Source organism: Panthera tigris, chromosome D4, assembly GCF_018350195.1.
Source record: "Panthera tigris isolate Pti1 chromosome D4, P.tigris_Pti1_mat1.1, whole genome shotgun sequence".
Classification (NCBI taxonomy): domain Eukaryota; kingdom Metazoa; phylum Chordata; class Mammalia; order Carnivora; family Felidae; genus Panthera; species Panthera tigris.
Genome location: NC_056672.1, coordinates 667,258 through 691,635, shown reverse-complemented (window position 1 = coordinate 691,635; position 24,378 = coordinate 667,258). Strand labels below are relative to the sequence as shown.

General features: G+C 40.7%; 2 protein-coding genes across 12 annotated transcripts in view; one reads left to right on the top strand and one right to left on the bottom strand.

The window, feature by feature from the left end:
* The window catches only part of LOC102954804 (centromere protein P), a 244,534-nt gene that overhangs the window by 132,091 nt on the left and 88,065 nt on the right, over nucleotides 1–24,378 (bottom strand). The gene's annotated exons all lie outside the window — the stretch shown is intronic.
* On the top strand, nucleotides 11,681–19,973 carry OMD (osteomodulin). Its single transcript, XM_007097334.3, has 3 exons — nucleotides 11,681–11,964; nucleotides 17,480–18,442; nucleotides 19,364–19,973. Exons 2-3 carry the CDS (start codon nucleotides 17,503–17,505, stop codon nucleotides 19,669–19,671), a joined length of 1,248 nt encoding a protein of 415 aa, XP_007097396.1. The 5' UTR covers nucleotides 11,681–11,964; nucleotides 17,480–17,502; the 3' UTR covers nucleotides 19,672–19,973.

The window sequence follows — 24,378 nt, the reverse complement described above, 5'->3', positions numbered from 1 at the left end:
GAAACTAATATAACAGTGTATGTCGACTATACATCAGTTACAAAAACAAAGTATGTGAAAATGATTTGTAAACCATAAAGTTTCATAAAATATGAGTAACTGTTATACTGGACAATTACTGACTGATGAGAAAAATTAAAGACTGTGATGTCCTTAAAGAGATTGTATTACATTGATAATCATATTAAAATTAAAATATTCTAAAGTTCCAATGATTTCAATAACCCATTTTACTACAATGTATCATAAAAATAAAACTGTGATATCATGTCACTTACAAGAACATAAGAAAAGTCAAAGTTCACTGAAATTGTAAAAATCCAGGTCTTGAAATTAATAATCAAATTCATAAGGTTAGAATTACCTAAACAGCACTTCGGTGGCTCAGTGGGTTGAGTGTCCGACTTCAGCTCAGGTCTTGATCTCACGGTCCATGAGTTTGAACCCTGCATCGGGCTCTGTGCTGGCAGCTCAGAGCCTGGAGCCTGCTTCGGATTGTGTCTCCCTCTCTCTCTGCCCCTCCCCTGCTCATGTGCACATATGCACATGCACACACTTTCTCAAAAATGAATAAACATTAAAAAATTAAAAACAAAAAAAAACAAAAAGAAATTACCTAAACAAACAAATCAGTCTATTATCTCAGTAGCAGAATTTAAAGTAGCTAAATTAACCTTTTTCTTTTTTTTCCTTTTTTTAACGTTTATTTATTTTTGAGACAGAGAGACAGAGCATGAACGGGGGAGGGTCAGAGAGAGAGGGAGACACAGAATCCGAAGCAGGCTCCAGGCTCTGAGCTGTCAGCACACAGCCCGACGCGGAGCTCGAACCCACGAACCGTGAGATCATGACCTGAGCCGAAGTCGGCCGCCCAACCGACTGAGCCACCCAGGCGCCCCTAAGTTAACCTTTTTCTAAAAAAGAACAAAAAATTTCAAACTGCTGGAAATGATTCCTGAAATCACTGCAATAACTTTCCTGTTGTTAATGTTTGTTCTTCATCCCACAGCTGTTAACCATTTTTGGTTATAAGTTTACAAATAAACAAATCACTAATAACAATTATAAACAACCAAAGTTTTTTGCCACAAACCCATTTTATGGTGAATATAAAATATTACTCACTTGAAATCCATTAAAGTTTGGAAACAGATGAATCATGACAACTTACTGGGTTTATTAAGGACTTCAAGATAGAAAAAAAATCTCAAGGGGTAGCTGGGTGGTTCAGTCGGTTAAGTGTCTGACTTCAGCTAGGGTCATGATCTCACGGTTCACGAGTTCAAGCCCCACATCAGGTTCTCTGCTGTTAGTGCAGAGCCCGCTTCAGATCCTTTGTCTCCTTCTCTCTGCCCTTCCCTCACTTCTACTCCTTCAAAAATAAACATTAAAAGATATTAAATTTTGATTTTAATTAAATTTATTTCGTTTTTTGTGCTTTTAGTGTCACAGCTGAGAAACCGCTGTGTAATCCAAGGTCATAAAAACTGATCCCCATGTTTTCTCCTAATATTCAGCAGTTTTAGCTCTTACACTTCGGTCTGTGTTCCATTTTGAGTTCATTTCTGCATGTGGTATGATGTGGCTATCCAGCTGTCTTAGCACCTTTTGTTGGAAGCAGATCAGGATGCAAACTATGTTCGTCACCCCAGAGGCTCGTCCAAGCCCTTCCCAAGCCACACTTCCACCTCCCCCTCCTCCCTCCCCACCCCAGCAGACATCCAGTCATTAACTCCTTCCTCCAATCAGAACTTGGCCACCAGCAGCACAGCTCACTTCTTAAAAGTTTCTTTTTATAAATTTGCTGAATAACTGCTAACCTGAGAAACATAAGGGCAGTTCTGCTTCCTGGGTCTGTAAATCCCCCTCTCACCCATATGCCTAATCATTTCAACACCTTGAAGAAACCAAAGTGTTCCTCTCACCTAAAGGGTACTTGCAGCAATACTATATGATTCCACAGAAAACACAGAGGATGTTGGACTAAGTCTCCAAGGTGACTCTTAAGAATTCGAAGATGGGACTGAAGGAAAGGGTTGGCTATAAAACGGTAACCCCCAAGAAACAGAAGGACAAAGATGGAGTGGCACCCGGAGCAAAGGGACCAAGAGAACTTTGCAACTAGAAACAGCCTCACTCAAGGTCCTCAGATGAGCAAACTGTTTCCCCAGAGAGAACAGGACACTTAAGACCCGTGACTTACGACAAGCTGTACGGACTAGCCTCTGGGGCTGGTTAGTCACTGTGACCCTACAGCTATGGGGAGTCTACTGTCTCTGCCCATTTTGAGACCACAGAATAGCCTATCTCTAATTCACATACCTTAAAAAAGATACATATTTCTAAATTTTCCCCCCCAAAACGAGCCCATTGGGGCACCTGGGTGGCTCAGTTGGTTGAGTGTCCGACTTCAGCTTAGGTCATGATCTCACAGCCCGTGAGTTCGAGTCCCACATCGGGCTCTGTGCTGACAGCTCAGAGCCTGGAGCCTGCTTCCAATTGTGTCCCCACCTCTCTCTGCCCCTAACCCACTCGCATTCTATCTCTGTCTCTCTCAAAAATAAATAAACATTAAAAAAAATTAAAAAAAAAAAAGAGCCCCTTAAATTTATTAGACAATTACCGAATTTTCACCATGGGAGGGCAGTCTTATTCTAATATACTGTGCAAGCCTGAAAATACAGACAATAGACATTAAAAAAAATAATCTTAAACACTACTTTCATATTTTAAAAAGTTAAACACATGATGGGGGCACCCGGCTGGCTCAGTTGTTAGAGCATGTGACTCTTGGTCTTGGGGGTTATAAGTTGAAGCCCACATTGGGTACAGATCACTTCAAAATAAATCTTTTAAAAAAAGGTGAACAAGGGCATCTACCTAGAAGCAGTCACACATGGTCTAATAAAAAATAGGAAATTCCTAATTTCCTAATAGGAATTAGGAAAACAAAGGAATGGAATATCTGAAAAATGGACAAGCAGAATTATGCTTTATATACTTATAGAATATCTAAGTATCCTCACAAGACTATACAATCTTGCAAGCAAGGGGCGCCTGGGTGGCTTAGTCAGTTAAGCATCCAACTTCAGCTCAGGTCATGATTTCAAAGGTTTGTGGGTTCGAGGCCCACATCGGGCTCTGTGATGACAGCTCAGAGCCTGGACCCTGCTTTGGATTCTGTGTCTCCCTCTCTGCCCCTCCCCTGCTCGCACTCTGCCTCTCTCTCTCTCTCTCTCAAAAATAAATAAACATTTAAAAAAATTTTTTTAAATCTTACAAGAAAAGAACAGTAGCTAGCATTTACTGAGCCCATACCATATGGCAACAATAAACTAAGCATTTAAATGCAATGTTCAAATACCAAGCACTCAACCATCATGTTACCTTATGACAGCACACGCACGCACACACACCAGTTCCCCAAATCACAGAGAAACACAAAAAAGCTTGCAACAATGAAAACAATTTAGAAAAAAAACAAAGTTGGAGGATGTATACTACCTAATGGCAAAATGTAATTTAAAGCTGTTGTAACCAGTAAGGCTACAATAGAACAGAACTGAGAATCTAGAAACAAACCTGTACATTCATGGTTAACTGATTTTTGGTGAAGATATCAAGGTAATTCAATGGGGAAATAATCATCTTTTCAACATATTGTCCTGGAAGAGTTGGAATATTCACGTGCCAATTCACATGCAAAAAAAAAAAAAAGTGAACTAATTAGACCCTAACCTCACAATGCATTCAAAAACTAACTCAAGGGGCGCCTGGGTGGCGCAGTCGGTTAAGCGTCAGACTTCAGCCAGGTCACGATCTCGCGGTCCGTGAGTTCGAGCCCCGCGTCAGGCTCTGGGCTGATGGCTCGGAGCCTGGAGCCTGTTTCCAATTCTGTGTCTCCCTCTCTCCCTGCCCCTCCCCCGTTCATGCTCTGTCTCTCTCTGTCCCAAAAATAAATTAAAAAAAAACGTTGAAAAAAAAAAAAAAACTAACTCAAAATAAAGGGCACCTGTGTGGCTCAGTCAGTTGAGCGTCCAACTTTGGCTCAGGTCACGATCTCACAGCTTGTGAGTTCGAGCCCCGCATCGGGCTCTGTACTGACAGCTCAGAGCCTGGAGCCTGCTTCGGATTCTGCGTCTCCCCCTCTCTCTGCCCCTCCCTTGCTCACGCTCTGTTTCTCTCTCTCAAAATAAGTAAACATTAAAAAAAAACAACAAACACCTAACTCAGATCATAGCCCCAAATTTAAGAGATAAAACTACAAACTTCTGTAAGAAGATAGGAAGAAATCTTTAACCAGTTAGTCAGGCAATTAATTCTTAGACTTGACACCAAAAGGCATGAAAAAACTATAAAAGAAAAAAAAATAATTTGGGCTTTACAAAATTAATGTATGTGTACCAAAAGACGCTATTAAGAAAATGAAAAACTTGTGCCATGGACTGGAAGAAAAAAGATTGTAAGCCATATATCTGATAAAAGGACTTGTATTCAGAATATGTAAAGAACCCTTCACTCATAATAAGACAAACAACCTAATTAAAACAGGCAAGGGGCGCCTGGCTGGCTCAGTCAGTAGAGCATGTGACTCTTGATCTGAGGGTTGTAAATTCAAGCCCCATATTGGGCTCTGAGATTAATTAAAAATAAAACCTTTAGGGGCGCCTGGGTGGCTCAGTCAGTTATGCATCCAATTTAGGCTCAGGTCATAATCTCACGGTTTGTGGATTCAAGCCCCACATCAGGCTCCGTGCTGGTGGTGTGGAGCCTGCTTGGGATTCTTGCTTTCTTCTCTCTCTCTGGCCCTCCCCCATTCATGCTTTCTCTCTCTCTCTCTCAAAATAAATAAACTTTAAAAAAATAAATAAATAAAATAAACCTTTAAAGAAACAGGCAAAATTTGCTATACATTTTTATTGTAATTCCTACCAAAATTCCACCAAGATTTTTTGTAGATAGAGATGATGTTACTCCAAAACTTATGTGGAAAGGCAAAGGAACCAGAATAGGCACAATAATTCTGGAAGAAAGGGAAGACTCGTTCCATCTGATTTCAAGGTAACACCAAATGCTGAGGATGTATAGACAGTGGATCTCTCATACTTGGCCAGTGGGAATTTAAAACGGCAAACAGTTCATAAGATGTTTTAAAACTAAGCATGGGCTTACCATGTGACCTAGCAGTTACAGTCCTCAGCATCTACCCCAGAGAGATGGAGATGGATGTTCACATAAATATCTGTATAGGAGTGTTTACAGTATGTTTATTAGTAATAGCCCCAGACCAGAGCAACCCACAGTCTTCAGCAGATGAACAGTTAAACCACTCATAAATACATCCTTTTTAAGGAACAGTAGTAACGAAACAGAATAAATTGATATACAACCTGATCAACAACCTGTATGAATCTTCAGACTGATGCTGAGTAAACTGTCAATTCCAAAAGGTTATGTATTATATTATTCCATTTATATAATACTCTTTTTTTATTTAAAAAAAATTTTTTTAACGTTTATTTATTTTTGAGACAGAGAGAGACAGAGCATGAACGGGGGAGGGCCAGAGAGAGCGGGAGACACAGAATCGGAAGCAGGCTCCAGGTGGGGCTCGAACTCACGGACCGCGAAATCGTGACCTGAGCTGAAGTCGGACGCTTAACCGACTGAGCCACCCAGGCACCCCTATATAATATTCTTAAAATAACAAAATTGGAACAACAGAATAGATTACCTGTCAGGAGCTAGGGAAGGGAGGGAGACAAACAAGACATTTCTGTGGCTATAAAAGGGTAACATCCTTTATTTGATGGCCGCACCCTCAATATCCTGGTTGTGGTAACTAACATACTATACAGTTTTGCAAGTTTTGATAACTATGTTATCATTAGGGGAAATAGGCTATAGCACACATAAGATCTCTCTGTGTTATTTCTTACGATGTGTAAGTGTCTGCAATTATCTCAAAGTAACATCTTTAATTTAAAAAATCAATTAAGAAGTACTGATTACAGTAGAATGTAAGGTATCAGATAAATCAACACCAGGGGCCACGTTAAGGATGGTTTTATAAAATAACCATATAGCTGGCAGACAGTTCAAGAGGAAAGGGTGGAATGTCCAGGAAAAACTCATTCTGCTGTGGGAACAGCGGCCTTTCACATTGAACAGGGGAAAGCGGTTGTTCAAGGGACACCACTGGGACATGGGGAGAGCGTCCGCCAAACATTCAGGTGGATGACACCGTACAGGAACTATAAATTCTAACAAATCAGAGGTTTAAGTGCAAAAACGAAAAACAATGAAAGAAACCAAGGAACTATAAATTCTAACAAATCAGAGGTTTAAGTGCAAAAACGAAAAACAATGAAAGAAACCAAGGAACTATAAATTCTAACAAATCAGAGGTTTAAGTGCAAAAACGAAAAACAATGAAAGAAACCATAGCGGTCCTAGAAGAAACCGTGGGAGAATTTTTCTGATAATGGGGAAGTGGGGAAGGTGGTTCTGACTCTGACACAAAAAGCCATAGAGCCTTAAGTATAAACGAAGAAACTCAACAATGTCAAGTCTTTGTGGCAAAACGGTCACGAGCAGAGTCAAAGGACAAATGACAAACTGGAAAATAACAGTTTTAAGTCACAGCACATAGGCCTAACTTCCCTTATAAAGAAATCCCAAAACTTAATCAGAAAAAGACCTACAACACAATAGAAAAAAAAGTAAAAAAGACACGGACTGCTCCAGAAAAAGCCGCAGACACAGATGTAAAATGTCAGAGATATTCCAACAGACTCACAGTAAGAAAAGTGGATGCTCCAAGCACGGCACCACTTTCACCCACCAGATCACCCTGATCAAGCAAGCACAGCAAGGGGGATTCGACACGTGCCCTTGATGCTCTCCGTGGAGAGCGTGCCCCCGTCTGCAGATTTATCCCTCAAGTGTAGCTGCACACACATGCAATGATGTATAAAAAGTTGTTAATTGCATCAGTGCTTGTATTAGGAAAAGATTAAAAACATCAAAAATTTGGGGGTGCCTGGGTGGCTCAGTGGGCTGAGCGTCTGACTTCGGCTCAGGTCATGATCTCACAGTCCATGAGTTCGAGCCCCACATCGGGCTCTGTGCTGACAGCTCAGAGCCTGGAACCTGCTTCAGATTCTGTCTCCCTCTCTCTCTGCCCCTCCCCTGCTCATGCTCTGTCTCTCTCTGTCTCAAAAATAAATAAAAACATTAAAAAAAATTTTTAAAAATCAAAAATTTCATGCAAGAATTCTTTCTAAAAATAATAATTTTTAAATATATATATATATTTGCTTCTAGGTGCATAAAATAAGTCTAGAAAGATTCACAAGAAAATAACCACACTATTCTACTGAAGGTCTCAAGGGCCGTGACAGTGTCCCTGGAATCCTACAATGTATCGGTCCTTAGCAGTGGCTACTGGGACGGGAAGCAGGGGGTTGGGAATAGAAGCTGCAGGGAGTTTTCGTGGTATACCTTGTAACATAGAAATATGTATTTGGTGTCGGCCCCCAGTTCCTGACATACAGCTCCTAAGTCCTTGGAATTTCCTGGGTGGTAATGGTATCTTTTGTTCTAAGGAGGTGACTCTGGGTGGGTTCCTTGATGGCTGATGGTCATAAGAAAGACCTGCCATGATTAGAAGCTTGGAACTTTCAGCCCCATCCCCCATCCTCTGAGGAAGAAGAGGAGCTCAAGATTGGGTTAACCATCCATCACACCTACATGCAGAAGCCTCCACAAAAACCCTTCAAGTACAGGGTTCAGAGAGATCTTTGGCTGGTGGGCATGTCCAAGAACCGAGAGCAGAGTATACCTCAATTCCAAGGAGACAGAAGCTCCTAGACTTAGGGTCTCCCCAGACCTCACATTACGTATCCCTTCATCTGGCTTTATGCCTGCAGCCTTTACCATATGCTTTATTAAATAATAATTCAATAAATATAAGCATTTGAGTTCTGTGAGCCATTACAGCAAATTATAAAACCTGAAGAGGGGCTGTGGGAACCTGCAGCCCAGCGGCACAGAGGTGGTGGGTAAGCTGCAAACCCACTAGCTGTGCTGTGCCTGGCATCCAAGGTGGGGACAGTCTTGGGGGAGTGAGCCCTTAACCTGTGGGATGTGATGCCAACTCTGTAGAGACAGTGTCAGAAATGAGTTGAATTGTTAGGGTACCCAGCTGGTGTCTGAAGGAAGAGGAAGGAGCAGGCAGCTAGAGGCCAGAAAGACAAGTCACCCGGTCCAAGAATGGGCAAGAGGTAGGTGTCAGAATTCTTTAAACGAGAAGGTCATGTTTGGAATGTATTTTTACTTATTTATATATATTTTTTAATTTCTCCTCCCCCCCTTCTTGGTATATACCAAGAAGGTATAAAACCCTTCATGGTTTTATACCAAACATGTTCACATGTTCTACTAACTGAGCCAGCCAGGTGCCCCTATCTTTGGAATTTATTTTAAAATATGAGGCAACACTGGAGGATTCTAAGCAGAAGCACTGTACAGTTAGATTTACTTTTATATAGAATAAATTGAAAGATGGGTTAGAGAGGGAGATGTGTGAACACAGGGAGACAAGTCAAGGCACTACTGCAACATCTCAGGGAGAGTTGCTGGTCACTGGAAAAAAGATGGCGGCAGGAAGACCAAGAGACACAGACACAACAAAAAGATACTCCTGTGCTAGACCACAAAGGGCTCAAGTAGCAGACCCAATCTGACAGTGAGGCCAGCGGTTCTCAAGTTTTCATGGCACCCGCAACACATGCTAACAGTGTAAGTTCCTGGGGCTGCGTCTAGAGCTTCTGACTCTGCAGGTCCAAGGCACAGAGATGCTGCCACCTGAACTTTAAATCAGCAGCCCCTGCAAATTCAGACACGGATGGCTCTTGCGCCACACTCTGGGATGCACTATTTAGAGAACTCCCAGACTTCTGGCTTCCGTCAGACAGTGGGTGCAGTGGCATGGGGCCACCATTTATGGGAAAAGAATGGAAGCCAGTAAGCGTGGGCAGATGCACAAAGATGGACTCTGTCTGCCGGGCACATGTGACGTCTAGCGTTCAGACTACTGAAGGGCTCCCTGAATGGTCGCTCTGATGGAGGCAGTTCATCGGCGAAGGGTCATATGTGCCTCCCAAACTGATCTGACGTGGGATGCTGTGAGGCTGAGGCTTCCAAGCGTGTCAGACCTAGATGCTGGTCCTGGCTGCCTCTCTGAGGATACCCTCCCTGCCCAGATCACTCATCCCCGGCCATACTGTCTTCTCCATTCTGATACCAACTTGGCCTGCTCCTTCACTATATTCAGGTCTTTGCAAAACCATCTAAAATAGTAGCTGCCTTTCTTAAAACTTTTATTAACAGACTTTTACTTTTTGGAGCGATTTTAAGTTCACACCAAAACTGAGAAGGTACAGAGGTTTCCTATACCTCTTGCTTCCTGCCGCTATAGGTGCTCCCAGCTCATCGTGAATGCTCCGTGTCCCAGTCCTGCAATCAGTCATTTCTTCAAGGAGCCTGGTTTCTTTTACCGGAGAATGGTGTTTGAGGCCAAGATCTGGCTGTTTGCTGCTGTTGGACACTCACTGCTTCTCCGCGCTCCCGGCCGACAGAGCCAGGAGACAGGTGTTGCACCCCGGCCCGCGCGCACACACACGTCTAGAAACATGTCTGCCTGGCGCCAGCTGTGTGTGAGCAGCCCGAACGTGAGCTCATGCTGAGGTCTCCGCCCTGGCCCCTCGCTGCGTGTGTCGTTCCCACTGCCTCCCCTTGCTTGTCTGTAACTTCCGTCCAGCAGCGGGACATCTGGCTCCCCCATCAGCCACACAGGAGTGCACGGGAGCGTCAGAACTGCTGGCCTGTGCCCGTGTCATTCCTGTTTAATCCCCCATCTTGCTTTATTCTCCTCCACTGCACTTGGTACCAGTTCATCTATTTTCTATCTTCCTTTTCCTGACAACAGGGACTTGCTGCTGAGTACCTAACACTTAAAACTGCCTTGAACAAAGCATGTGCTCAATAAGTATTAGCTGAATGAATGTAATGAAAACAGTCCTTAATTACCACAATTCAGCAGGTGTCAGTCTGACCTTTCTCTGCCAGCACTATTCAGCTATGAAGATACTATATCTACTCAATTAAATTAAAATCATAGATTATAACTTAGACTTTTCATCGATTCAGTGGACTTCTCTCTCCAAACGGCTGCAATTATAACCACCAGCCTGAAACCGTGAACTATGACCATCACTTACAGCTTCTGCTTTGTCCTCTAAGGCCTGACTGAGCCAGCACTCCCCGGATCCCCCTGCCCCCAACCCATGCCTCCTGGACACCGTCCACCTCTTTCAAATCTCCTAGACACATGTGATTTTCTGTGCTCTAGCTACTGACTGATACACATTCTTTTCACATTTGTTAGGAACATGAACAACACAATTACTCAGAAATTCAAATCACAGTGTGTTAAACGAAGAATTATAGAACAATTAAATTTTCAATTTAAAGTTTATCTTCCAAAAGAACTGTGAGGGTACATAAAATGACTTTTGGAAAAATTACACAGATTTGCTCTCTCTTCCTTAGTGTGGAAGCCTTAAGAACAAAGACTAATAGGAAACATATGGACAAGATCAGTAACAAGATGAAATCTTGGCCCAGATACGGTCTGCCATGTCTTACATACCAGTGTCTCAAATAATAGATGAGATTTTTACAATACTGCCAAGCATCACTTGAAACACAGCATGCTTTAAAAAAACCTGAAGTACAAGAAAATAAATCTGCTGATTTCTTTGTAAAAATCTAATGGTAAACACTACTTGAGGACACAAAAACAAATTCCAGGATTCATTTTACCTTATTACTTTGTACAAACTTTAAAAGAGCCTTCCAAACAATGAGCTCCAAGTTCACTGCCAAGAAATACAAATTAACTCTCTGCTGAAAATATGAAAACACTAGTATAAAAATGTAGCATTTAAGCAGTTAACTGCTACTCTACCACTACTCTTCAGGACAGACAACTCACTGAAATGAGATTTTCTACATCTACAAAATAAAAGCAACAGTAGTTGGTCAACAGAAGCTTCTATTTCCATCTCAGTCGATACTGTAAAATTATTTTTTGTGCTACTGTAAACAGGCAAATCAGAGTTCTACCTTCTGAGTATAAGACACTAAATTCTGTCGCCAGATTAATTTTTGTTTCAAAGGTTATCGGCAGGCATTCCAGTGCAGGAAGGTGAGAATGGGGATAGCAAACAGGAAAGAAGATAAAATTCTCTGTGTAGAAAAGTCCTATCTTTAATCTGTCACTAATGACAAACTCCTTCATTTAAAAAGATAACTAGACATTACTCTATAGAGGAATGTTTATGTTCCTAATCTTGGTTCCCTGTCTTCATAAAGGGAAGCAGCAGTGTGAACATAACGGTTCAGACAAGCGCCATTTCAAGACAGCTCTGAGTTCCACCTTAAACTGCTGAGAAGCTGAGCTCCATGTCACAGGGGACCTTAATTTGGAGAATTCCTTGGCATGAAAATGAAAATAAAAACAGTAATCAGTACATGCTGTTTCATTTAGTTCTGTTTGCCTTTCATATTAGAGGAAATTCTTGCCACACCTCAAACCAAAATTAAGGGGAAAAGAGGGGGAAGTAAGCCACATAAATCTGACCCACAGCACAAGCATCTCAATTTGAATCCACAAAGTTTTGGATAATGAAAAGAAATACATAATTTTAATTCAAGCCAAGTGTTTTCCAAGCAGATTATATTTGCTTAAATTGCTACAGTAATTCAAGGACAGCCCTGTCTGGACACACAGTCACTGTGGATTTTTAAGAGACTCAGTTAAAGAATTTAGGAATATCTGATTCAATTTACAGGATTTGCAAATTCATCAACCCCTGAAAACTAAAGCAAACTCAACAGGTATGACGATAAAATAATTTTCAATTTTTTAAGAAAGTATTCCTACTGTTAAAATTTTTTTAAGTAGATTTGATTTGTTTAACATTAAAATAGCCGGCAGCCATCATGAAAGCACAGTATCTGAGAAAAGCTACATTAAAACTCTGATTAGCACAAATATTCAGAGAAAGAAGTGATACAGTGATTTTAATTTTCTAACTTAATATTTACCCAATAAATAATCTTTGTTTAGATTTTCTTGTTTGTTATTCAGAATGAAAGATTTCTCAGGTTAATGGAATAATTTTCTCTCCTCCTCTCTCAACTTTAAATGACAGAAACTAGCAAATGTCTGTGAGCCATACACCCGAGCAGGGTGACAGGGAAGAAGGATATGTGTACAAATTTCCAAGACATTTTCTTAAAATTTCTCTGTTGACCAGATCCTTGACAGTAACATGGTTTTGCTTTCATTTGTCTCTGCCTGAAAGGGAAGATGTGAGTGCTCTATCTAGCATAAAGGAAATAGTTTTTTGGGTTTCAGTTAATTAAGATTTAAATGTATTCTGGCTAAAAAAATTTTGAAATGTTCATATTTCTAATAGCAAAAGACTCTCACTTCCTTAGGCCTTGGGTGTTAACAGGGATGTATACTGCTTCACTTTTATAGAGTTAAATTTAAAACTGCTTCGGAAAGAAATCTGAGTCATATACTAACACTTTGGTTTCTTAGACCCTAGTTTGTATGGCATACCAATGACGTAATTGAGTCTTTAAAATGATAAAATGCAGTGAGCCTTTCCAATTACTTTACACTTTCCAGAGCAAAGTTTGATCTCATTTTAATTAAAAATTTCTTATGAAAACACAAGTGCTTTTTCCCAATTAAGAGAAATGTTACAACATAGAAACATTTGTAGCCATAATACAAAAAATTCGCGTTAGTGGATATTTAAAAAAAAACCGGTTAACATATGCTTTCCTTTGCTTTAAAGTTTCCCGTTCACATCTGTTATTTTTCTACTACTCTATGTAATGGGAATAGCATGCTGTGATGGAGACGCCACTCGGAGACAACAGCCATGTTCTCTCTGACTGTGTCCATTTAAAGAAAACACTGTGGCAAAATAACACCTAGAAATAATCAGCATTAGTAGGGACCAGCATCGCTAACAAGATGTAATCAGCAATTTACTAATCCAATCCTCCATTCAACAAACCTTTCAGCGCTTATACACCTGTGCATGGAACTAGATTCTGCCAGAAGTTAGGTCAGGAAATGGGAGAACTGACAGTGAATGTGCTGGTTTGCTATGAGCTGCCCCATAGGGAACAAGGCATAAACCGTACCACATGAAAAGGCAGAAGTAATAAAAACATGGTTAGCAAATGGCTGGGAAGAGATCAGTTGAGTGGAAAATTTGGATAAAAAGAAGTAGAGGCAATTTTAACAGGCAAACTAACCAGGGATGAAGCTGAAGATTAAGATGAACAGAAAATATGGGGCCTATGCATGGAGACAGGATTGATCTCAGACCAAAAAACTGGACTTGGTCAAAAGGAAGTGGGACCAGGCTACACTTGGCTACACAGCCAAGGTCCTCAGGGGATGACCAAGAAGGCAACCTGTCCTTAGGGAAAGCCTGTCTTCACAGGTGGCCAAGACCAAAATCTGGCAACACGAAAGAACCTTTATTTTCAAAGACACCCCCATCATAAGGTCTTGATTTGAAATCGAAGGTATGCAGTTAAGTGCAGGATCAAAAGTATCATCCAGGTTTCCTTTCTCCCCAATGATTTCTCATAATTGTTGAATACAGCCATGACTTTAATTCTCAAATGTAAGGTTACTAATTGATTATTGCTAATGTTTTTTGTTTTGTTTTGTTTCTTGCTAATGTTCTTAATACAAGGATGAACTTCAGAGCTCTGATGAGCAATGCTCACTTCAAAGTTTATCTGTGAAATAGTCAGCTTCCAACCCCTGCCCCCCACCTGCACATCTCTGTCCCTTGGCCTCTACCTTGTGAGACACAGCAACCTAACAGCAAAACCCCTAGTGCAGTGAGACTGAAGTGAAGTATGACACGGACTTTAAAAAGTTAATATGGTCGACTATAATGAGTACAATAAAATATACAAATTTAACACATAAAATATTATCAACTAGTGAGTAAAATGTATAGGATGCTCTATACCCATTCTTGCTAAACTCCCAACATTTGACCAAATGATGCTACCAAGACTTCCTTGTCTGTCCCAAGCAGGGTTAAGCTGCTGTGCCCATGGCCAGTGCGGTCTCTGCTGTGAGCCTTATTGCCCTCTGAGAATAGGTTCGCTGTGTTGTGTCTCCCCATAAGCTCTTTGCTCTTTCCGTGTGTTTCCCCCACCAAGCACAATGCCTCACCCCCAGACGTTAATTCCAGACAACCATTAACTGAAGTTAACTCAACCAAGCTAACTAACTAACTAACTACTCATATTTGTAATGTGGATTACTAACCGTGTTCACACACATCTAGCACAGGTACTAACGGCGGCAGGCTACAGGGCGCTCCCAAGCTTCCCAGCACCATGTGACTGCCCTCTGGGATGAGACCACACTCCCCCCAGGACTCTTTCCCACTTCAGTGTGAGAACCAGGCTTGACTACATGAATAAATTAAATTAGGTGCTCATTCCCTGAGTGCAGATTCCACAGCTCAGAATTCAGGCCCTCTAAATTCTGGTCCAGACTGGCTGCAACAGTCTTATATTGCTCCTTCAACAGCTAGCCACTATTTCCCAGATGCCCTACTCTGTGTTGTTTACATATTTTGCTCATCTCTTCTATCTGGAAATCTTTCTCCCTGCTTTCCTCTATGGGAACCTTAATATTCCTTCAGACTCCAGTTCAAATGCCTCATCTTCCATGAATCCCATGGATAAAAAGCAACAATGCATGGAGTCTATTTAGATTTGTAAAAGAAAACTGACTTTCAAAATCACAGATTGTTTTAAAAGATCAAACCACTGGGGCGCCTGGGTGGCTCAGTGGGTTGAGCATCTCTTGATTTCAGCTCAGGTCATGATCTCAGAGTTTGTGGGTTTGAGCCCTGCATTGGTCTCCATACTGACAGCACAGAGCCTGCTTGGGATTCCCTCTCTCTTTGGCCCTCCCATGCATAGGTGCTCTCTCTCTCTCTCCCTCTCAAAATAAATAAATAAATAAACATTAAAAAAAAAAAAAAGATCAAACCATTGCTATTTTGGCATACTGTGTAGGTAGGGATAACAAACTATACATGAATAAACAATTGTTTCATCCTATCTTCTTAGTTTAAAAAAAAAAAAAAAAAGGCAGCAACAGCAAGGTCATCATCCAAAACCAGTGGGGAATGAGGCTTTAGAGGCTTGTCTAGAAGGAGATGTCATTGAGCAGCATCGAGTGCCCTTGAACTTAAAGTGAGACCAGCCGGCGTGGTCTGTTTTCCCTCCACGGACTCTGCTGCATGAGTCAGGCTGTGGGTAGATGGATAACTGAAGGCACCAGGGTTGGAGTTCCCGGGACGAGGATGAGGATGAAAGGGCCAGAGGGCCTAGGGCATTTGCAGACGGGGGCAACAGTGCTGTGGGTCCAGGCTGCTAAGAGGACCTGAGCACACTGGAAGGCATGAGCGAAGGGCAGGGAGAACACGGTGGGATCCATGTATTTAGGTGCCACTGAAACTGTGGAATTACTGCAGTTGGAATCAACACGTGAGTGAATTATGAAGACAAGTCCGGTGTAAAGGAGCTGCACACCGGAAGTGACAAGGCCCACGGCGTGTGGGTGCACGGCAGGAAATAACACTGAGGGGAACAAAAGATCAAGGGTCCCTAACTCTACTTAACTAACGCCTTCAAGTCCCACATAAACACATGATTACATTCTACACATTTTTAGTTTCTGACAGGAACATAAACAAGAAACTAGATGCTAGGGTCTGGGAGAGACTTTCTCAAATAGGGTCTGTTAGAGACCATGATTTAAGAAACGACTTTTTCAATTATCCCAATGATGAAAAATGGCTAGTACTGTTCTGGGGGAATCAGAGATAAGTCATATCATGACACACAGTAACCTTTTGACATTAATTCTCATGAAACCCTGAATAAGAATGGTACAGAAAAATAGCCTCAGAACAAAAGAGAGAGGTTTTTGTTTTTGTTTTTGTTTTGCTTTAACCTTTACCTAAATAACAAATTTATTCCATCTGGATCACTTTCTAATTTGCAAAGCACTTTTACACACATTCCTCACGTGACTGTAACAACCAGTTGATATAAGCAGACAAGCAATTACAATTCTCATTTTATTGATGAGGCAAGAGGCAGCTATGTTACGTGACCATCACAAGTGACAGCCTGAAATAATGGTCTTCAGGTTCCTTGTCCAGTACGCCATCCACCACTTGCCACAACTTGAAGTTAACAGGGTTTCTCGAGCTGAGAGCTCCCTCCTTTAAATCTTACTCCACATACCCTCCTACTCCCTGTACTGCCCATCTCTGATTCTCCACCACACCTCAACTCCTGGGAGACCGGCTTGTTGTCAATACTGTTTATCTAGAACTTAACATAAAAACATTAGTGGAAAGAAAGAAACGTGTATAGAATAACCTATTAGAGGCTAAAACATTGCAGACTGTAAATGTTGTATTTAGGATTTGAAGCAATTATTCAAGTAGAGTCAAAGGCAAAATAATTGGGTCCTGGAAATGGTTTCGTGGAGGAAAATTTGAAATCACGGTTAGGTTTGGACAGAAAACACTAAGAGGAAACATGATAGCTATTTTTAATATCTCAAGCTCTTACATAAAGTGGAATGTTTCATATTCTTCTAAGGGCAGAAAAGAGCATCAGGAAACAGAAAAGAGAAGTGGGAAAGTGTTGGTTAATATTAAGTAAGACATAGAGTCTCTCCTCTCATAGGCAGTGACCACCACTGAAGGGACCAAATGGATACGGAACACCCAGCATTTTTAGTGGAGGGGTACCCAGCTGTGGGGTTGAGAGAGATCATGTTATTATTGTAAATCTACAGCAAGCAAGACAAACTTGGATTCTCTTAAAAGATGGTTATGTAGTCTGATACAATGCAAAGTGTGACCTTTTTTTTTTTTTTTTTTTTAAGGTGTATTCATTTTGAGAGAAAAAGAGAGAGAGAGAGAGAATGAGCGGGGGAGGTATAGAGAGAGAATTCCAAGCAGGCTCCACACTCCACCCTACGTGGGACTTGATCTCATCATAGTGAGATCATGCATGATCTGGGCCAAAATCAAGAGTAGGATGCTTAACGGACTAAGCCACCCAGGTGCCCCATCACTTTTTTGATACCACCTTACTGTACTTAAACATTAATTTTGGTTTCAGCATTGCCTGTTCATTCTGGATATTCTTTTATTTCAGTACAGATACAGATATTATGCATTTTATGTAACTGTCAATTTATATAAGAATTATTCTAAGTTTTAGTCACTTTTCCCACAATATATTTCCTTTCTCCTTGTAATAGGACAAAAAAAAAAAAAAAAGAACATGGGCTTTTTAAGTCCAGCATGTGTCCTTTTCTGCTTTTTTGGAGTCAAAGTATACTGCCAATATGAAAATTATCAATGGGATGAAGATTATGATCAAGAGCCAGATGATGTCTACCAACCAGAATTTCAATTTCATCAGAATGAGGACTATCAAGTTCCTTTTCATCGGTACATGTTAGGCTGTGCCACTGAATGCTTCTGCCCACCCAACTTTCCATCATCAATGTACTGTGACAATCGCAAACTCAAGACTATCCCGCGTGTCCCAGCTCACATACAGCAAGTCTATCTTCAGTTCAACGAAATTGAGGCTGTGACTGCAGATTCATTCATCAATGCAACTTATCTTAAAGAAATCAATCTCAGCCACAACAAGATTACATCTCAAAAGATTGATTATGGTGTGTTTGCTAAGTTGTCAAATCTACTACAACTTCATCTACAGCATAACAACTTAGAAGAATTTCCATTTCCTCTTCCCAAGTCTTTGGAAAGACTTCTTCTTGGCTACAATGAGATCTCCAGATTGCAGACAAATGCCATGGACGGGCTAGTAAACTTGACAATGCTTGATCTCTGTTATAATCATCTTGAAGATTCCATGTTACAAGAAAACATACTTGCTAAAATGAAAAAATTAATGCAGCTCAACTTATGTAATAACAGATTAGAATCCATGCCTCCTGGTCTGCCTTCTTCACTTATGTACCTGTCTTTAGAAAATAACTCAATTTCTTCCATACCAGAAAATTACTTCAGTGAACTTCCAAAACTTAATGCTCTACGAATGTCACACAACAAACTACAAGACATCCCATATAATATTTTTAATCTTTCCAACCTTATAGAGCTCAATGTTGGACACAACAAACTGAAACAAGCATTCTATATTCCAAGGAATTTACAACACCTATACCTAGAAAATAACGAAATTGAAAGTATGTAAAATTTCATTATTTTTTAAAGACAAACAATAGTATTCTGACCTTTTAAAGAACAAATCTTCAAAAACTCTATGCTTTACACATTGCTGAAAATGGTTGATTTGAAGTAGCTAGGGAAATGGCAGAAGGTGGCCTCAGAAAGGTGTGCTATAAAGTTTATACTCTTTTATATTAAATTTCATCACTTGAAGCATTGAGAAGTAGTACTGTAGAGTACATGAAAAAATGGGAGTATCCTGAGTAGTGGGACTCCAGGTGATTTTCACTTTTTTCTTTTTGAGGTTGTTTTTTTTTTGTTTTTTTTTTTTTTTAATTTAAAAAAAATTTTTTTAACGTTTATTTATTTTTGAAAGGCAGAGAGACAGAGCACAAGCAGGGAGGGGGCAGAGAGAGAGGGAGACACAGAGACAGAAGCAGGCTCCAGGCTCTGAGCTGTCAGCACAGAGCCCAACGCGAGGCTCAAACTCATGAACTGTGAGATCATGACTTGAGCCGAAGTCAGATGCCCAACCAACTGAGCCACCCAGGCGCCTCTGAGATTCTTTCTATTAATAACTATCACTTAAATGTTTGTTAAATAATTAAATAGCCAACGAAGCCATCATTTTCTTAAAAATTTAAATTACGGTATAGTCAATATACAGTGCTATATTAGTTTCAGTTGTACAACAATTCTATACATTATTCTGTGCTCATTAAGATAAGTATACTCTTAAAGCCATCATTGGTTTTGATAATATAGAATTCATTTGTCATTTCATTTTCTTTATTATTTGATTACTATAAAAACTAATTAAACACAATCCCACCTATAAGTATTTTAAGTAATAAAACTATATCTCATATTTTAACAAAATCCAATGTAGGATTCTAGATGTAATGCAGCAAGATTAATTTTTAATTTGTATTTTTCAGATATCAATGTTACAGTGATGTGTCCATCTATTGATCCACTACATTACCACCATTTAACATACATTCGTATGGACCAAAATAAACTAAAAGAGCCAATAAGCTCATACATTTCCCTCTGCTTCCCTCTTCTACACACTATTTATTATGGTGAGCAAAGAAGCACTGATGGTCAAACAATACAGCTGAAGACCCAAGTTTTCAGGAGATTTCAAGGTGATGAAGACAGTGAAGAACGTGATGATCAACAAGAAGGTCCAGAACAAGAAGAAACAGAAGAAAACATTGACCCTCACTATTATGGAAGTTAAGAATGACAAGAAACTATAAGTATACATTTATGATTTTATACATTATTCAATATAAACTTAACTAAACATGGACAGCTTACAATAATACCTAGAATCATGTATTAGTATAAGATCAGACCGAATTTAAGTTCTTGGGAACATCTGCATCATTACGTAAGGTTCAAACCTACTTAAAATGATACAAGTCTTCAGAAATATAAATCAGAATGACAAGTGGGAATAAAAACTCAACTTGAGGGGTGCCAGGGTGGCTCAGTAGGTTGAGCGTCCAACTCTTGATTTTGGCTCAGGTCATGATCTCATGGTTCATGGTTCCTGACACTGAGCCCTGCCTGCACCGGGCTCTGCACTGACAGCCTGGAGCCTGCTTGGGATTGATATTCATTCATTCATTCTCTCTCTCTCTCTCTCTCTCTCTCTCTCTCTCTCTCTCTCTCCCCTTCCAGTGCTTGCGCACACAATCTCTCTCCTCAAAATACATAAAATAAAATGTAAAAAAAACCCTTAACTTTCAACATAACAGTATTATCAAGCTGAGAACAAATGCCATCTCAAGTAAAAGTAACTGTTCTAAGAGTGATGAAAACAATAGCATTAGAAGCTGAGAACTACAGGCCCTCTGCTTTGAATCACTAGGAGGACAGTGTTGAGACTCCCCAAGTGACATTCATGTAACGGGCAGTCATTCCTTTAGGAGTCAGTTGGTTTCTTCAACCTGGCCTCCAGAAAAACCTTCACACTTGTGTGTGAAATCTTACCACCACGATACCCATCTCTTTGGCCCTACCATTTAGAGCAACAGAGGATACTTTTGGTTTTCAAAAGAAGCCATTCTACTAAGGATCTAAGACATGTAGTTTCATGGAATCAACTGGTCTTTGTTTTCTCTCAGAGCACCAAGGCAACGAAATCTGCATTTGGATAACTAAAAACCACCAAATTATCTCATCACAGTCCATATTTTAGCAGATTTCAGCAACTGTCCAAAACAATGTCTTCCATTTTAACTGGGATCAATTTTTTTTTTAACGTTTATTATTTTTGAGAGAGAGACAGAGAGTCAGAGTGAGAGAGGGAGAGAGCGAGCGAGAGAGAGGGAGAGAATGAGTAGGGGAGGGGCAGAGAGAGAGGGAGACACAGAATCTGAAGCAGACTCCAGGCTCTGAGCTGTCAGCACAGAGCCTGACGTGGGGCTCGAACCCACCAACTGCGAGATCATGACCTGAGCCGAAGTCGGACACTGAATCCAATGAACCACCCAGGTGCCCCAAGATAAATGGTTTTATAGTAAACTCACTACAGAAAGTCTTTTTGTGTTGTAGTTACATAAAGAATTGCTAATAAATAACTGCTTTGCTCAAAAGGTTAATTTAGCACACAACAATATGCCAGCATTATTAAAACACATCTTCCTAGCATGATATATTAGAGATATATATGTGTATCAGCCAACATTTACTTAATTAGCGCTAAATTTGAATAGAGTTCCTTTAAAATTTGGACAGGTTTGATGTCTTCTTTAAAACCTTAGAAGCATCTATTATATATTCTTTTATTTTGAAGTATCTTAAGTATGCCTTATAATGAAGATGATGGAGCTTCTGTGATGACCTTTCTCGATTTACCAGGCTAACATTTCACAGAGTTCCTCAGATGAAGAATAAATACAGAAGGGAGCTACCTATGCAGGGACCCCAAAGAATAAACGGTAACAATATGGACAACAGGCAAGCATCAGACAAAACTATTTTAGGAGTTTTCAAGTGGTGAGTCTTGGAGATAAAGTGTAAAATGAAGCCCCTAATGCTCTTTATTTCTTTGGGTAGGTTATCAGCATTTAGCAGAAACAGAACACCCACCTGTCCCTAAGGACAAGCTCAACAATTCAGAATGAACACAAACAACAGTCCAAAGAACATTCATGAGGTCATTTGGTTCATAGAGTTTGCAATGAAGGCACAACACAGAAAGCACATGTGCATCTGTGACACCACAAGATACATGTATGAGGGTAACAGAGCAAAATGCTAATAATATGGACAAAGCACACTTTCAACAGAGGTAAAAAAAAAAAAAAATTTAGGGACCACCTCCCCCTTTATTGAAACTTTAAAAAATAGGCTCATAAATTTAAATGTTTATTATGAGCGAATATTGGAAAGTACTATGGGTGTTTCAGGAGATAAAAATGATATAAATATTTCTAACCTAAAACAATTTAAAATTTGATGAGAAGCCATCGAGGAAATGAAAACGAAAACTACAATGAGAGACCCTTTCACATTCCCTGGGATGGCTAGAATCAAAAAGACAAACAAATAGCAGATGGTATTAGCAAGGAGGCAGGGAAAGTAGCCTTTCCCACACTGCTGGTGGCGATGTCAAATGGTACGGCTGCTCAGGGAAGCAGTCTGGCCATTCTTCAAAAAATTAGACTCACTTATGTAGCAATTCCACTCCAAGATATAGATTCAAGAGAAATGAACACATATGTTGGCACAGAACACAGAAACATTTGGAAACAAATGTTGGTAGCAGCACTATCCATTAATAGTGAAAAAGTGGAAAGCACCCAAATGTCCATCAGATGATGAATGGATAAATAAAATGTGGTCCATCCATACGGTGGAATATCATTCAGCCAAGAGAAGAAGTACTGATACATCGTGCTGTGACATATATGAACCACGAAAATGCCATGCTAAGTGAAAACTCAGTCACATAAGACTGTATACTGCCTGATCCCATTTGTATGAAGTATCCAGAGGGGCAAATCTATAGACACAGAAAGACCACAGAGTGCCTGGGGCTGGGGCGAGGGCAAGAGTGGGAAAGTGGGGAGTAACTGTTAATGAGCAGAGGGTATGTTTCTGGGGTGATGAAAATGTTCTAAAATTGACTGTGGTGATGGTTGTACAAGTCTAAAGATACTAAAAATTACTGAATCACAGATTTTAAAAGGGTGAACTGTATGGGATGTGAATTGCCTCAATAAAGCTGTTAAAAAATATAACAAAGAAAGATCAACTCATTCCAACACAAGGAAGGAAGAAAGAAAATGCTAACGTGGCAGTAACAAATAAAGATGATGTGAGCACAGATGTCCCAACTATTTCTGGCCAGGACTTGGAGAAGTAGCTCAAATTTCAAGAAGAGGTGGGACTGTGATGTGCGAGCAGGAACTTATGGCCGGAGTGGGAGGAACAAGCTCCTGAGGTGAGATGAATATAAGTATGTGGCAGTTACTTCCTTCACCTCTTGCACTGCTTAAAAACAAAACGAAATAAAACATTCCAGTTTTCAGAATTCTGGAGCTTCTGTTTATATCCTCCTAAACTGATTTTTTTCTAAGTTGATTTCTTAAAAATCCTCAGACAGCAGCCTTTGTGAAGAAGAGAATTGCACAATTTAGCAATCCCAAACAAGGAATGTGAAATTTGATAAGCTCTGGCAGAAGCCAGACCCGGTCGTCCAAGCCAGGCGCCTGTGAGTCAGGTACAGAGGGCGCTCAAGCCTCCCTTTCCACATTCCTACAAGAAAGCTGGTTCTCATAGGGCTACTGAAAGCATAAAGAGAAACGATATATACAGCAAAGCATTTAATGAAGTGCATGCCAGTTCTAGGTACCAGACAAGCAGCAACCAGTACTTCAGCACAGCCAGCCTAGCAGGCTGCTCTATCTGTGTGCCCCCTGATGTCGGACCTGGGTGCTTTCTCAGAGACCCCAGAAAGCAGCCAGCACCTCTGGGGGTTCCTTCCTTGATTCTATCTGTACAAAAGATTAGTGAACAAGAAAGATTTGGCTAAGGGTTTTCTTAGGGAGAGAAAAGAGGGTACTTGAATCATATGCCCCAAACAAACATATTCCAGGTCACTATCTGCCAGTTCAGCAGTCCACAGCATCTCTGGACAGCCTGCCAGGGCAGAACCGAGTTCCCTCAACCCCCTCGCTGGGCCCTCTGCCACCTGGCTCCTCTGGCTACAGTAAGGTCACACTCTTCCAGCCTAATTGGAAGAAGAGGTCAACTCTGCTCAGCCTCCTCCCTCCAAAGGGGTGCCTGTGTGAACGGGTCATCCAGATGCAGGGCCCAATGAGGAGGCAGGTTAACAACCATTTTTTGCTACTCAAAAATGGCCTTGAGGAACTCATACCCACCGTAAGAATTTCTCATTAAAAAACAAAACAAAATCCAATGCTTTCCCTAGGAGAAACTGAAGAATCACGTAAGTACTTCTCTAGCACAAGATTGCACAATTATCTATCACAGCTACAAACAAAACCAGTTGATTTGATATTTACAACGGGGGGGGGGGGGGAGTATGGGTTAGCTACTAGGCTGAAGAGCATTTGTGACCACTAACTAATAAATCCGAATCACTCCATGAACCCAGGGTTAGTTACGAATCATAGTCTACATTTAGCTTTTATTTTTTATTTATTTAAAAAAAAAATTTTTAAGCTTTATTTATTTTTGACAGAGAGAGAGAGAGAGAGAGAGAGAGAGAGAGAGAGAGAGAGACAGAGTGTGAGTGACAGAGAGAGGGAGACACAGAATCCGAAGCAGGCTCCAGGCTCCAAGCTGTCAGCACAGAGCCCAACGCGGGGCTCAAACTCACGAACCGCCAGATCATGACCTGAGCCGAAGTTGGATGCCCAACTGACTGAGCCACCCAGGCGCCCCTACATTTAGCTTTTAGAAAAGACAT

Excerpts from the sequence above, each read along its gene's own strand:
- OMD (XM_007097334.3), top strand. The coding sequence starts at position 17,503 with ATGGGCTTTTTAAGTCCAGCATGTGTCCTTTTCTGCTTTTTTGGAGTC. Across the intron at positions 18,443-19,363 it reads AGAAAATAACGAAATTGAAA|ATATCAATGTTACAGTGATG; the intron begins GTATGTAAAATT and ends TGTATTTTTCAG.